The sequence below is a fragment of the Drosophila innubila genome (genome assembly GCF_004354385.1).
Source record: "Drosophila innubila isolate TH190305 chromosome 2L unlocalized genomic scaffold, UK_Dinn_1.0 4_B_2L, whole genome shotgun sequence".
NCBI lineage: Eukaryota > Metazoa > Arthropoda > Insecta > Diptera > Drosophilidae > Drosophila > Drosophila innubila.
Window position 1 is genome coordinate 17,359,401 of NW_022995372.1, and position 16,494 is coordinate 17,375,894.

General features: G+C 36.7%; 1 protein-coding gene across 1 annotated transcript in view; it reads right to left on the reverse strand.

The window, feature by feature from the left end:
* LOC117779905 (discoidin domain-containing receptor 2) overlaps positions 1-16,494 on the reverse strand; it is a 93,777-nt gene that overhangs the window by 33,521 nt on the left and 43,762 nt on the right. The window contains exons 11-13 of the mRNA XM_034616249.1: positions 15,136-15,631; positions 11,642-11,890; positions 11,141-11,233 (exon numbers count right to left, since the gene is read on the reverse strand). Coding sequence (XP_034472140.1) covers positions 11,141-11,233; positions 11,642-11,890; positions 15,136-15,631 — 838 coding nt within the window. The remainder of the gene's footprint in view (positions 1-11,140; positions 11,234-11,641; positions 11,891-15,135; positions 15,632-16,494) is intronic.

Sequence of the window (16,494 nt, forward strand, 5' to 3'; positions counted from 1 at the left end):
ACTCGGTCAAATTAAAAGCGCATTGCAAACAGTATACGAATCGGTGTTTGTGACTGTGATAGGCTGGGAGAATACCCTGCATAGTTTGTCTTCCCATCAACTGCAAATTGTGCTAGACTTTTTTCATTTTGTCAGTTTAAACATAAATATTTGATTACTCGTATAAAAGATTGGACTAAGTATGTCTTTAGTGAGAATTTATTGAATTCTTAAATATAATTTTCAGTATAGAAAAAGTATCTACTTGTATTATATTATTGATCTCTCCAACGCGATCTATATAACTCTTTATCAGAATTAATTGCTTTATATATTTTTAGGTTTATATCGTTTTAAATCTTTATTTTTCTTAGAACTTTTTTCTAAGCTTTCATTGCGAAAAATAATATCTTTTATTTGTTTTTAATCTATTTGCTTATGTAAAACTTTTTTTTCTTTTATTCTGCCTTGCTATATCGTTGTAAATGTTTTTTATTTGATAAAGTATAATGTAATAGAACCTTTTTAAATTTGTTTCTGAATATAAGTCGCTAATTTTAGTATTATAACAGTTGCGTATACCCTTTTATCATTCACATAGACAGGGTATCAAAAGAAACGCAGTCGAGTCCCTTTTGCAACACTAATGCAAAACGGCGACATTTGCCTTTTTATTGCATACTTTCAGGTAGGCTGAACTGAGACTCTGCCAGCTCCCCCTCCTGGCTGTATTTGCTCTATTTGTTGACATCGTCTATAGTCATTCTCGATGCGATGTCGTCAATGTTGCCAGCTTGACGGTTTTTATTGCTTTTCCCATTCCCCAATCTTGGCCTCTGTCATACACTGCGTATGCGTGTTTTTCCCTTTTGTATTTATATGTCTTTGCATTAATTTTCAAATATTTTCGCTATTGCCGTCGCCGTTGCCATTTGCTGCCTTTGTGTATATATGCTTTTGACCTGGCTAGGGCAAATTTATTTATAGGTTTCGATAGGCATCTCTTTGTTGTTGGAGCTCTAAAAGGCTTTTGTGCTATGCTTGTCTGTTAAGCAAACATTAAGTTACAGTTACTGGAACCAATTCAAGTTTAATAAATGGAAATGGTGGGCATGGCAATATCTCTAAAGCAATTGTTTTCTTATTGTAATGAAACTTTTACATGTACTTATATTTTTTTTTATTGAAATAATGTTTGCGGTAGATTACGATATATTGTAGTTTGAGAAACTATGGTATGCTGGACGATAGCTTAAGAGCTTTTAAAAAGAGCTTTTAATACGATTTATGGCTTAAATATAAATTTAATGTCTTTATTAGCTTTCTTTATTATTTATACACTAAATATATTTAATTTAGCATTGTAAAAAACACATATCGAAATTAGCAATTGAATATAATGCCTAAACTCCAATTTTTCTTCTTCTACGATCTTTATATTTTCTATCCCTGAAATATATATGTATGTTTCACGTATTTACACATTTTCAATTTAATTCAGAAATTCTTAGTTATTTTTTAAGAATTTCATTCCTGTTAATTTCTTAATTTCTTATCAATTACTAAGAGCATTATATTCTGCGTCATCTTTCGGTATCGCTGTCAATTTTCACTTCTCCTTTTTCGTTCACATAAAATTGACAGTCAGTCAACAGCAACGTAGCCATTGTCGCCGCATCGCTGCCATTGCCAACACAATCCATCACAATCACAAAGCCAATGCGACCAGACAGCCACACTCACACACACATACATACAGCCACACACAGGCTCACTCAATCACAATCACACTCATATACACATACAGACATATAGAGTCATTCAGTCAGTCAGTCAGTCAGGCTGTCATTCAGCAATAATACCACAAACCGAAAATGCCTCAACTTCAGTGCAACCCGGCGACGATCTACACGGTAGAGAGAGTGACAGAGAGAGCAAGAGACCACAAGACCCCCAAAGCTCAAAGCCCAGGGCCCAGGGCCCAGACGAGGGATACAGAATGGCAGCCCCAGACGTCGGCTTACCCAACCACATTTGTCATTTAAGCTCAACCAAATGTAATATGAAAATCGGCATGAGTGAAAATGTCAACGTGCATTGTGGCAGCCAAAAGATTGGGTGGTGCATTGCCCATAGGTGTTAAGGTAATGGTAGACCATTGGGTGGTTGGGTGGTTGGGTGATTGGGTGGTTTTCCTGCTTCCACAGACTCGTCGCAATGTTGTGGAATTTCCTGTCAAGCTAATTTCCTTTGGGTGCAACGTTGGCTGCCTCACTGGATGGCTGCTTGACTCGATGTCGGGTTGTTGGGTTGCCTCGTTGGCAGCTCGTTGAATCAATTCACCTGCATGCATAAAATATTTTCGTTGAAAAAATATTCAAACATTGCATATTTTATAGTTTATTGACTGTTCTGTGACTGTATGTTGTATGTTGTATGCTGTATGTGTTTCTGTTTTTTGTTGTTGTTGTTGATGTTGCAACAACTTTTTAACTTGTCAACAGAGCGAACTTTGTTGTTCTTCGCTGCCCTTTCAGCAATTTACGTTCCACAGTTGACACAAAATGAGCGTCATGTACATATATATGATATATATGTATATATAGCTGCTCCCAATGGGATGCACGCCCCTCATTCACCACTACCATATCTTCTCAATGTTCCACTTGCTGTTTGCCACCTTGACTTGTTTGCCAATTGCAGCAGCAACAACAGCGTTTTTCAGCGTTACGTGTCGCTACATTTGGGAATTGTTTTGTGCGTTGTGCACATACATAAAACTGTGTATACACCACACATTTATACACACAATTTCCTATATGCACATACACATATAATAGGGTCATGTGAGCGTATCGTGCGGGTGCAACTTACATGTACTGCGTTTCTGGAATGTGTTATTAAAATTTATGTGCGAAAAGGTGTTGAAATGCGGGCCGGCAACAACATGGATATGGGACCCGACTACCGAATACCGAACACCGAACAACAAATCCCGAGACCCCAAAACGTCAGAAACGATGCAAACAAAACCAAGAACAACAGCCTCAACACGGCCGAAAAAATGATGTTACCACATACATTTTATTCCCTCTTTACTTTTTTCCACTTTTTTTTTTTTAACAAAATGTTCAATTTGTTTTTTACAGTAAGCTTAAAAAAAATAGTCAGGAAATCAGCTTTTTTTAAAATATTAGACCGTTTATTACAAAGTTATTGTCAACAGCGTCAACCACATTTGATTAAATTTTTACCAAAATAAGTAAAAAGAACAAGTTGTATTATAAATGCATGTTTAATTTGTGTAAAAAATATATTGAAATTTAAATTTTTCTATGAATAATAAATTGTTTTATTTATTGAAGTATATAAAAATATTTGTAAATTTATTAAGTATCACCAAGTACTAAAATAATTAAGCAAACAAGTGCAAAGTTAATATATAGTATTTTAAGCTTTTAACGAAATATTCATTTAAATTTATATTTATTTTTGTAATTTTTCATACAAAATAATAAATATTAAATATTAAATTTAGTTTTAATTTAATTGAATTTTAGCAAATATATATAGCAAGTGTATGGTAAAACGTTATTTGGACACGCAAAGCAAAGCGAGTGGTAAATAAATACGCCTGCCGCTAAAATCAAATATTGCGCATACGCCGCGCTGTACAAGGGTCTTGCTCATACAAAGAGCTGGCTGCAAGCAAAATTCCAAGGCTATAAACGTGCATCTCAGAGTAAATTGTTGTTTCGTTGCTTATGTTGACTATATTCAGCAGTTGGCTATATACGATTAATCATACCCTTTATTTTGTGTTATTATTATGTGGTTTCATTTATTTGGCCAAGATCCAAGAACTTTTACCTTTTTTGAAACTCTATTTGTTGTTTTAAGCTGTTAGTTGAAGCTGCTAGGTCTTTTTCCCATCTTAATTTGTGTCTGGTATTTCAGAATTTCAAAAGCACCTCAGGACTTGCGGCTATTTGCGTGTCTACAATTTGTTAGGTCCCTGCTGCACTTTCGAGCCATTTTTTGAGTGGTGTAATTAAGAAAGCAAAAAGCGAAAGCTCGAGGGCTTACAAACATGCCAAGGAGACGACCCTTGAGCTTAGCCAAACAGAAAACTGAAAACAGAGTTTTAAATATGAAAAATATCATTAGCTGACAGATTTAAAGATGTAGACTTAAAATGCGGTTTTCTCTCTCTCTAATGCAGCTCGCTTATCAGTCAAACAGCAGGCAGCAGTTGTTGCTCTATTTTGGCCAAAAGTTAAACTTGGCTTAGCAAACTTACACACAGACTGTATAAGTATATGTGTGTGTGTGTGTTTGTGATTTACACCTGCTGCATATTGTTGACGTGTCACATCAGTTGGCTGTTTTAAAATTATAAACCTTTTTGAAAGCCGAGTGGTCGTCGCAGAGCTCTCAGCTCTCAGCTCTCAGCTAGTTGGCAGTTAAGGACGCAGGATCTAGCTCTATATCTCTCACTCTGTCTCTGTGTCTCCCGGCGAGTTGGCTGTTAGTTTTTAACAAAAGCTGTCAGTGTCAAAGTGACTGTCAACATGCCATTCAAAATGAAAATTAATAACAATATGCAAACAGCAGCAGCAGCAGCAGTTGCTGCCACTCCCACACAAGCATGCCTGTACAAAGAGATAGAGATGGAGTCAGAGATGGAGATAGCGATAGCGATAGTTGTGCTGTAGTTGCAACCTGACCACATTCAGGTGCAGCTTTTTGTGGCATTAGTTTTACCTGCCAGTCTTAGTTTTTAATGCAAACTTGTCAAGTTCAACAATCGATGACATGATGCAACAACTTTTTTTCCACAAATTGTAATGTAAAATACCGAATTCGATCTGCGGTTGAAGTGCTTTCATTTAATTTTAAATAGAATGTTATTTTAAAACCGAATAATTAATTTGTGATCTATGGTACGTTCTGTATCGAGCTAAACAGAGCTTTAACCTGAATTGCTGCTCAAAATGGCGGCTAGAAATAAGGATAAGCTAAAGGGCTTGGATCAAACAGCTTGTTAATGTGAAGTTCGATTAAAATGGCCTTGAGTACAATTCCTTGACAATTAAAGTTACCAGAAAGTAAGTATGGCAGATAAGAAAAATACAAATAACGAATTCAAGTTCAATTCAGCTGAAATCTCAAAATAAAATGGAAACTCATTCACATTTTTGTAAAATAATATTGGCATAATTTTTTCTTTGACTCAAAGTTAATAAAAAATACGGTTTGTATGACAAGAGCTTCTCGAAGTCGAGTTTATTTGAATGTCATATTTACTAATTTATGATAATTTTATGGAAATAAAGTTTGTTTTCAATTTTGCATACCATTCTGCCTTTCCTAGCAAGTTCGATAAAACGAACAACACTTATTTTAAGTAATAACATATTTATTTATTGAAAATAATAATTCATAATTATTTAATTAAAAATAACTAAGACACAAGATATCTTGTAGTCGAGCACTTTAAGCTTACGCCTTATAAATGTATTTGTTTAATTATTGTTTTATTTTAAGTTACGTATCTATTATGCTGATCCGTTTATAATTTTCTTAACGTTTTAGCTGCAAGCAATTGAGAATTGACCTTGTTATCGGTACGCTCAGTGAAGAGATATGTCCCGTTTCAGCCCAATTGAACCCGCGACCTATGACAACATTCTCCGCAATGTGCAACAACCAAAAATGGAAGAGGAAAGAAGGAAAAAATTGTGTTTGTCCACACAAAATGCTTGGTTAGCACAAAACGTAGAACCGACAACTGTTCAACTAATTTCAAATTAAACTCAACGATGCCGAGGACTTTGCCGGGTCCTATCCCCTCCGCTGACTCCTCTGTGGCATGTCCGCTTGTCCTCGAAAAAGGACTATCACGAACAATTTTTCAGCATTTAAACACTCAAGTGCCAAGCTAATAAACGATATTAGTGCCAAAGCTCATTTCAACAAATATTGTCAGTTTACTCTCGGTTCTACGAGTATGTGTGTGAGTTCAACTGCTGATACTGTTGCTTCTCATGCTGCTGCTGTTGCTTCTGCTGCTTCTACTACTGCTACTGCTGCTGCTGCTGGTGTGCAAACATTTTCCAAACAGTTACCAAATAAAAATGATTAGGAACGTGACTAAGAGTGCGAAAAATGTTATTTACTTAGCTGATGTGCGCTATGGAGCCCAGACACAACGACTACGACACCGCCAACGACGGCGATGGGTTATGCACACACACACACACACACACACACACACTACACACCACACACTCAATTGCATATACAGTCAGTACAGTATGTGTGTGTGTGTGTGTGGGAGAATGACAAAAGTTTGCTGCATTGCGGCGCCCAACATGATGGAATGAGGCAGAAGTTTGCGGACTGTAGTTGCTTATTGACACACTATACAAATACCCTGTATGCCAGCTAACAAGTGCAGAGAGACTTATTAAGTTATAGTATTTATTTATTAATTAAAACATCAATTTTAGATATTAGAAAGAAATGATTACTTGTTTTCAGGAACACCAACAATTGCTTTTGGGTTGCTTTGGCGCTGTTAGATATTTGTTCAACAACTCTGATTGTAATTGTTAAAAGATTTTCAAACAATTTTTCCTATTAGGCAAATACATAAAGAAAATTTTTGAATCGAAATCAGATTGTAATAGAATTTGTAATTAGCACAATGAGGAAATTTTGTTAAAAGTTTTGTGTTCTTACAGGGTATATCAAAAAGTTGGTTGGGTTGCACAGACAGCACAGCTTTTGGGTGTTGAAAAAATACTTGAAAATTACATGAAAACTACGCACAGCAATGGCAATAAATGACAACACATCCCCGGCACGCCCACATCTACGCCTTCCACTCAACGCTCGGCGCAAAATTTCATATCTTTTGGCGGTGCTTTCACTCGAGTGTGTGTGTGTGTGTGTGAAGTTTTACTGTTTTTTTTTCCATCATCTTCTGCAGTACTTGAAAACTATTTTTAAACAATTTCTGGGTGCACGCAGGGTGCCACGCCCATTCCACATGACGGCAACTCTTGGCCAGAAGGGAAATGGCGCTGATAAGAGTTTTGCAAGCAGCGGGAAAAAGCGGAAAAAATGCGTCGTTATACAATATGCGCCCGTCCAAGTGGGGTTAAAGGAAATGCATGGTTGTATGTTTCTCTCTCTGTACGTATGTGTGCGTTTGCGTGTGTATAAATTTCTGCATATTTGCACAGTGTAAACTTTCAGCAGAGGGAAGGGGAAATGCAGTACACATTGTTTTTACTGGCGCTCAAAAGTAGGCAAAACTATTTAAAGCCCGAAACTGAAATACATTGCACTTTTTGGCCAAGGATTCTGCTGCACACAGCAATAACAACAGCAGCTTCTGCTCCATCGGTTTTCTTTTTCATATCCTGTGGTTCTTAACTTCCTTTACATGCTTCCTCCCCCTCTCACTTATGGTATGTTTGCAGGAAATGTTGATAAAAGTGTTGCCATAACGACAATGCCATTGAAGCTCCATTTAAATCATTTATAGTTTCAACAAGGAAACCTCTGTAGTATATGAGAAGTAAAATATGAATCGGTCAATGATACTACAGGGTTAATTGGCTAATTGAATGAAATTGATGGGAAAATAAAGAACATAAATTGTTAAAGTAGAAGCTATAATGCTTGGGGAAAAGCAAAAAGTTATTTAATAACAATTTCAACTTGAGTTAATATGCAAATAATTCTAAACATTTAGCTTGGCGTAAAATAGATTACAAATTAAGATTAAATCTCAACTGTTATTACAATAAAAATTTTGTAGATTATAGGATAGCAGGTTAGGTTAAATATAGCAATAGGATAGTGTGATGATTTTCTGTCAAAAATGATTTATTAGAATATGCATGCATATGCGACATGAGAGCTGAAGTTTGTATCAATAATATAAGCTGCATTTTGAAATTAAAACTGTAATATTCATGAATTAAGTTTTACGCCACTATAGGTGTATATTTTGTGAGGTTTCATTTCAATAATAGTAATACTGCCAAGTTGATTCTGTCAAGTTTCCTCTAAAGTAAGTAAGACATTCACTTTATAAATCACACTCTATGATCACACCCCAGAGTGATTGATAAATCTGACTGAGACCGAGTTGGCAAACAGCAAAGTGGAATTGTGGTCCGATGGAAGCACTTAAAATTATAAAACACAACCCTGACATGAATCCTAATCCCGACAACATTCTTTGTAAAAACTCTGATATCAGACGACCAAACGAACCGCAGAAGCCGACAGGATTTTAGCATTTTGCCAACATCAACTAAATTTGAGGCTTAGCCAGAGTTTTTGGTTAGAGTAAAAAAAAGAACAGAACATTTTACAATATTTACAATAGCAATAAACTCATTTCCTAGAGAGATGCATGGACAAGAGCAAAATCAAAAGTAAATGTAAAAATACAAATCCAAAGACAATGCCAGCTTCCTGTTGACTAAACACATGTGAACTTGTATATGGATAAGCTATAGTTACAACGACAACTACAACTACAACTAACTGTTTACACTTATTTACTGAATTTACTCTTTTGTGGCACAGTCGAGAATTTTCTCAACGTCAGCTGTTTGCCATCGGATTCCGACCAGAAGTAAAATCCCAACCAACAGCACATTAGTTAAGTATAAAATTTTAATAGTGGTCGTGGCATGGCTCTCAGTTTCGAGAGTTCAACATTGGCCAACAATTTGTATGCCTCCCAGGGGGCTGTGACAAGTTGCAACAGCCACAGGGAGACGGGACAACCAAATAGAGGGTGGGTCGTCAGCAAATTTGTGCAAATTTGGCTTGTGGCCAAAACTACTTTACAGTTGTGCGGGCAGACTGCTAAAACTGTTGTGAAATTTTAACTAATACTCGTATCAGTGGAATGAGCGAGGGAAGTATATAAAGTATTTTTGACTCTGTATTAGAAAATAGTTTTTAGACAAAACATTGAATATAATTTGTTATTACGTTTCGTAAATTGAAGCCAATCTATTAAACTAATTTGAATTATACAAGATCTAGTGTTTTGTTGTGCAAAAAAATCGTGAAGTGTGTATTTAAATAATATCAGTAAATGTTTCGTATTATTATTATTATTTTAAACTTAAATTTAACCCTGTGCTCTGTTCAATTTATCTGATTTATTTTATTTTGCTTTGGCTAATGTATAACCTACCCATGTCCAATTGTAATACTCTAGTTTCTGATTTTCAGTCTCTCTCAGTCTCTTGCTACTATGTGCAAATATCACTCAGCAGTATTTTTTCCATCACTTTGCGATTCATTGCGGCTTTTTTAGCTAATATTTGCTGATGTTTCTTGGCTCGTTGTCTGCTCACTAGGTAAAATGCTAAATCAAACAAAACTTAGAATATATTCCTTCTATGCTTGTGTGTATGTCCCTCTCTGTATCTATGTGTGTGTGTGTGTACTTTGTGTATTTGTTCTCTGGTTCTTTGTTTGCCTGGGCAAATGTAGCAGAAATCTTGTTTAAGTGAATTCAGGCTGAAATCTTAGTTAATTTTTATGTCAAATATGTTAAGCTAACCGAAAAACGAGCAACATTTTCAGCTGCTTGTAAGTGCTTTGTTTGATACCTTTACTGACAGACATAAGCTCTCTCTCTATCTCTTTCTTTCTCTTTCTTTTTCTTTCTTTCTCTCTACGTGTGGCTGTGACACAATAATTGATGCTATAAATAAAACAATCTGCTGGCCAACAAGTGAGTTGCCATCAGAAACTGAAAGCTATTAGGTCATGCAATTGTCTATTGTTTCGAGTAAAAACCTTGGTTAGATGTGGCGTATGCTTAATATGTGTTGCAAACTATTATAGCACAGAAACATCATAAATATGCCAATGTTTTTGGGACCACGGCATGAATACGCAATATTTGTGGTCATATTGCGCATACGCCGCTTTGTCATGCTCAAAAATTTATAGCCAGCAATTCGCAACCAAACGAATTGTTCACATGGCCAACGAAAACTAAATAGCAATGAAAAAAGAAAATATAGATAACTCACGAGCCAATTGCTGTCAAATGATATAGTATGTTGCTTACCTATCGAGCGTATTCTTCTTTTTTATTATTATTGGATTGCATTCTTATGCAATGGAAGTCAGGAAGGGGGAGTGGCGTGTGGCCAAAAAACGGCACAACTTCTTATTGGATTTCAAAGACATTGAAGAAATATGGCCATGCCATGGCATGTCATGCTACATGTTCTGCAAAGTCTATTGATTTGTTATGACGACGACGGCGGCAACTCTGGACGGGGGAAGGGGTGCTGCTATAACAACAATGTCTATCACTCTAACTGAAAAAGAAATTCGCTCATAAACGACAGCAACGTCCTCAAGTGTTGCCATGGCCATTGTTGTTGCTTCTGTTATTAGTCTCCCCTCGTTGTTGATGTTATTGTTGTTGTTGTTGTTGTCGGTCTCCTTGTTGACATTTTCATTAGCAAATTAATTTTAATTGATTACATTTTATGCGCAAATGTGCAGACAGCACAGCTCTGTTCTCGAGGTCTCCCAATATATTGAATTACACTTTTATTTATAACTTTGTCTCGCTTTTTCTTTGGCCTCCAATAATGTGATATTATTAGTTGAGTTCTTTTGGGAGGAGACCCAAATTTCATTAAAGTAACCTGAGAACACACAGCTTAAAATGTTGCAAAAAGCAATTTGCGTTCAGTTGTCACAGGGGCCACAGGTGTTCTCATTGGCATCAAATATCAATGATTTAGTTAACTTGAATCTATGTAGTTAGTGCCAGCTTAGAGCTTAGTTTAAAAGTCACGAGTTTCTCGATTTGATTCTTTGCCAATTTAGTTGGTGAAATAAAAGCGATTTTCGAAACATCATCTTCTTGTCTCGATTGCCACTCAACGACAAGTTGAAAAACTTTTTAAGCACGCACCAAAAAAAAAAAACTGAATTTAGAAAAAGAAAAATACTTTCTTACATGTTAAGTTTAAGTTCAATTTGCTGCAATGATGCGACAAAAATTCAAAGGAAGCGACAGAGGTACAGTTGACGGCACGTTGAGGGAGGGTTGAATGAGAAGATGTTGGGTATTCTTATCTTTAGCACTTACCTTGTTGCCAGATCCCGATGTACGAAATTCATTTGCTCCAAATGCTTCATGCCCGATGCAATTTGTGTGGCAATGTAGACTAAGCAGCCATAGCTACAAGCATGTTGGTGGGGCACGGAACGGATGCCGGCGGAGGATGCCAACGTCAAATGAGAATTTCAAAAGTTTTCGCGTGTGTTAAGGACGACGACGACGGAGTCAGAGGCAGAGACAGAGACGATAGCACCAGTGGCAGTGGCAACAAAGTTAACGAAGTTTTAACATCCGTTTGTGCATGTTGTTGGTGGTTGGTTCGGTGGTTGTTCGTTTCGGGTGGATCGGCGTAATCATTGAACACGAGACCGGAAGTGTAGCGTCGGCAAATGGCGTCAGTACAGGAAGCATGATAAAAACGCACGCAAAAACGCAAAAAATAAAACCCAAAGAGACACACAACACATTAGATTGCTGTTCATTAAAGGGCGAAAGAGACTAGCATCTTTTTCCGTCTTACGCACATACCTGAGACTCTTGTTGGCCATCAGTCCAGTGGTTTCAGCCACATGCTCCTGCAGAAATTGATTCAAGTCGCCAAGACAATTCGAATAGTCCTGCACAATGCAGATGGGCTCGTCACGCAGACAGGCGCCCACCAAACGTGCAACATTCGGATCATTGAGACGCGCCAGTTGCTTGGCCTTGCTACGAAATTCCTTTCTCAGATGATCACTGGCGCCAGGTCGTAGAGTGGCCACGGCAACGAGAGTGGCGCTAAGAGAAATACAACGAAGAAAAAGATAAAATTACAATCTATTGTGTAGTTCTCAAAGTATTCAATCAAAAAAAAATCAATATTAGGTCAAATCGATCCCCATCAGCATGAAAAATCCTAAAAACTTTCAGATATGTTTGATTTAGTGAGTATTTAATATAATCTTAAAGTATTTTGCACAATTTTGTATGCAAATTAAAATAGATTTGTCTCCTTTGAATGTAATTTAGATGTAAATTGAATTATAGGAGTAGAACTGTTTGTGACTTTTTCTTTGAATATTTTATTATATATAAATATAATCTGAGCTAAAATTTATCTTTATAAGAAAGCGTAGCAACAATCATTTATATTTTTCTTATTATTCGATATAATTTAAATATAATCTTAGTATATAAATTATTGGAAATATAAGCTTCTTTGACCTCACACATATCTCTACTTATATTTCGGAGTTATCATTGATATAATGCAATAATTCAAAATAGGGGAATTTATAAAGAAATTTTATATTTGTAAGACATATTAAGGACATATAATTTGAAAAGAGTTAATTAAATAGAGATCTTTGACCTTTTAATGATTAAGGTTAGATATAATATCATATTTATTATGTAATCGAGAAGAAATATACATATATTTCTCATATACTCGTGTATAGGTTTAAGAGTGTTAATTTAATTAAAAGTTTTATCTTTAATTGATTTGACTTGGTTGCCAAGGAGCTATGTTTAAAATGAATTTGATACATTATTTAAAACATTGTATATTGTTAAATGTAAACTCTTCTTGCTTGCCTACAAATAGACCACAGATAACTCTACGTTTTTAGCCACATCTCTTGTCATGCTGCCACTTGCATTGACCACACTAACATTTCCAATCTATAACAATTGTTATATACTCGTATATGTAAATATGTATGCCCATGACTATTGTTCTCTAGCGCAAAAATCAATTAGAGCAGCTCAACAATGGGATGGTCTCTGTCGTTGTCAATATAGTGGCCCTTTGCAATTCTGATACGTAACGTTACAATTCGATTTGCCTGCTTGCTTTAATAGTTTTGCGGTTAGAAAGCCACAAAACGTATTACGTATACGTAATATTGCACTGCAGTGACGGAAAAGCCAGCGGGAGTAGTTGGAGCTGGCAGCACAGATAAACCCCTAGGCAGCTGTATGCAAAATAATTAACATACACACACACAAGCACACTAGACATATGAAATACTCTAAGGGCTGCCTGTGTGTCGTTCATGTGCTAAAACTTCAAGTGGCCAACACCGAACGAGGTCGTCTGCCTCTCGTTTGTGTGATTTTGTGTGTGTGTAAGTGTGTGGGGCGTGGCAGTCTGATAAAATATTAATAGACAGCTGGATAGACAGTTATCAGACAACAGATGGACTTTATTGTCCTAGACTACAGATGAATTTTATAATAGACATGCAAGTTGAAAATCAAACACCACACATAGATACACTTACATGCATACACACATTACGCATACGCCATGCTATGGGAAATGAGAACATTCTGCCGCAGTCCAACCATCCATATATAACATACAAAATGTATATATATTGCCTGACCACGCCCACAATTGCTTTATTCTTATACTCATACACAGAAAAATTTCATTCTAAAGTTCAACCTTAAAATTTTTAACTTTAGAATGGATTTGTTTATTTTAAATATTAAAAAAATTCTTCCAGAACCTTGTAAATCAAAATTTTGGTAAGAAAAAAAACAAGTATTTTGTACTATGTCAAAGAAATTCCGGAATTACCGTACTTCTGACATCGCATTGGATTGAATTTATCTCGGAATCCCAGATTTTTTTCTGTGTACATATAATGTGCAATAAAAAGCTTCAATTAAGCAGCAAAACTGAAATCAAAGGTAACAGCCCCTTCCATTATAAGGCTACCAATGCGAATCCGAGTACAATGGCGGGTTTTCAGCACTCTCAACTTGTCTCGTCTGTGTCTGTGACTGGATCCTGGCTCCTGGCTCCTGGTTCCTGGTTCCTGGTTGTGGTACTGTTTCTGACTGTTGACGTTGCTGCTGTTGCTGTTGTTGCCTTTTTGGTTAAAGTTCTCATAATGGAATTTCTGATAAGCTTTTTTGTGGCCAGCATGTGCTTCTGTTGTTGTTGTTGTTGTTGTTGTTACCGCAGACGTGGCATCATATGCCACAAGCCTGATACCTGCAACCTGCAACGCATCCTGTAAACTGCAATCTACAACCTGCGGCAGACCCGAGACGAGTCATCTCACAGCCTCTCATATCGGTTTTGCTTTGCTTTATGCCTTTTCATCTAACCATTTGATATTCTCCTCTATCTCTCAGTATTCCTACATGTCCTCCTGTGTGTGTGTGTGCGTGTGTACATTAAATTACTGCGGTTTTTCTCATTGTCAACTATTGTTATACAATTTTTTGATTTTTCTTTATTTTTTCAGCTGCCAACGTAAGCAACATGCTCAGTGTACTCGTATCTGTAGCCTATTATGAATCGGGTAATGGTTTTATTTTAAACCTTTGTATGGAGCAATTTTGTGACATGTCAAAAAGAACATTTCATTAAATAAAAAGGTTTCAATTGATTGCTTAAATAACTATAAGTTTATTGCATAAAGCTTCAAGGAGTCATACGAGCAGTAATTCCTAAACATATTTTCAATTTATAAAAAACGAACGGCAAACTATGATAATTTTGATAATACTTTTAGCATTAAAGAAACATTTTGGGAATGCTTGATTTCAATATAAATTTAAAATTAATATGTTAGTTGAAAATGTAAATAGCCAATGTTATTTAAATAATTTCGGCAAATTATTTACAAATCATTAAGAAGTCAAATACAAAAAATTTTTATATATTAAAATTCTTAAGCTTACAATAAAAAATAAATAAAAATTTGATTAAGTAACGTAATAAATAAAATCAGAATCATTATACTTAATATTTTTGATTGTTTGATAAAATGTTCTCCTATTTGCTCGCTGTGAAAGTTTTTCTTATTTGCGAAGTTCATTCAAACAATTAATGATAGTATGTACATTTTACAATGAGAAGGGCTCTCAATGTGGCCCAGACAATAGACCGTAGTTCGTAAGCCGTAATGCAGCTCATTTAAGTTTTTGCAGCGAATTTTAGTTTCATTTTTGCACCAGGCCTTGCAAACAGACACACCCACTACTGAGGGAAAGGAGGAGATGAACGTGGAGGGAATACTTACTTCAGCACATTTGTTTCGCACAAATGCAGTTCACCAAACACGCCGGAGCCCAACTTCTCGACGATGACCAGGGACTGACGCGGAAACTCCTGCACTTGGCAATTGGCCTGCTCCTCGTTGATGTCGGCGAAATTAGCGCTCATATCCAAATTGTAATGATGCGGTTTGCCGCCCGTCGGCGTGGGCGTGGTCGCTGCCGTGTTCGAGGAGCTTAAACTCAACGATCCGCTGCTCTGTGAGCCCGGCGGCCCCAACACGGGTTTGCTGCAAATTGGTGTTGCTGCGTAATATTTCTCTGGTGGCGGTGGCACTGGTGGTGGCGGTGGTGCCCCCGTTGTAGCCGCCACAACAACTGCAACTGGAACTGGAACGCCAACTCCAACTCCAACGATGGATGCATTCAGTGAACTGCGGGCGGTGGCACTGCCAGCGGCATTCGGAAGCAGCTGCTGCATGTGAGGCACCGCATAGTCCTGGCAAACAATGTCCGGCACATCTGTGAGCCAAGAGACAGAGTGAGAGAGAGAGAGAGAGAAAGTGTATGAGAATGGAGGTTTCTAGTTCAGAGAGTGTTAATTTTTGACCATAAAACTGAGCTGCCAAAACAATAAACTTTTAAGCGCCATTTTACGTGCCAGCCAAAAGTTTGTTCCGGCAACGAATTATACAAAAAGATGCCACACAATTTTACGGACATTCAAGTGAAATTTACACTCGACTACACAGGTCGTAAAGTAAGAAAGTATAAGCTGCAACTGTAAGAAATTATAAACACTGACAGATCTATTAGTTTTCATTATTTATTTAACGTCGATTAATAGAACTGTGACTATAATTTTATGAAATAAATGTTTAACACTTCTCCATATTTATTTATTTTCCAATACTGCTGTTTCCACTCTCGACGCCAGGGTAACACTTAAAATGCAACTCTGCTTTGAGTGTGACCATGCTCAGGTTTGCCGTAATGCCATCTCACTCTGGCAGACTGGACTTCACTTCTTTTAGTCTCTCGTTTTCATTTGTCTTGTCCAGGACTTTTGTTGCCTTCAACTTCAAACTTTTCCCATTTAGTCAACTCTAAGGGCGACCAAGAGTGGTGGAGGTTAAAATGTAGGGAAAACAGAACCCCGGGCCAAACAAAATGGCGTGTGGCAAAAAACTAAATGAAATTAATTGCAACTTGGCTTTCCTGTTGTCTCACTCACACTTGTACAAATAGAGGAACAAGTTTTAATTTTATTGTTGTTGTAATAACATTATTTAGTTTGCATGTGTGTGTGTGTGTGTGTGTGTGAGTGGCTCATTGTCTGTCTATCCTCTATTTGGGCCTCCATCTTGGCTGTCATTTTTGAATTC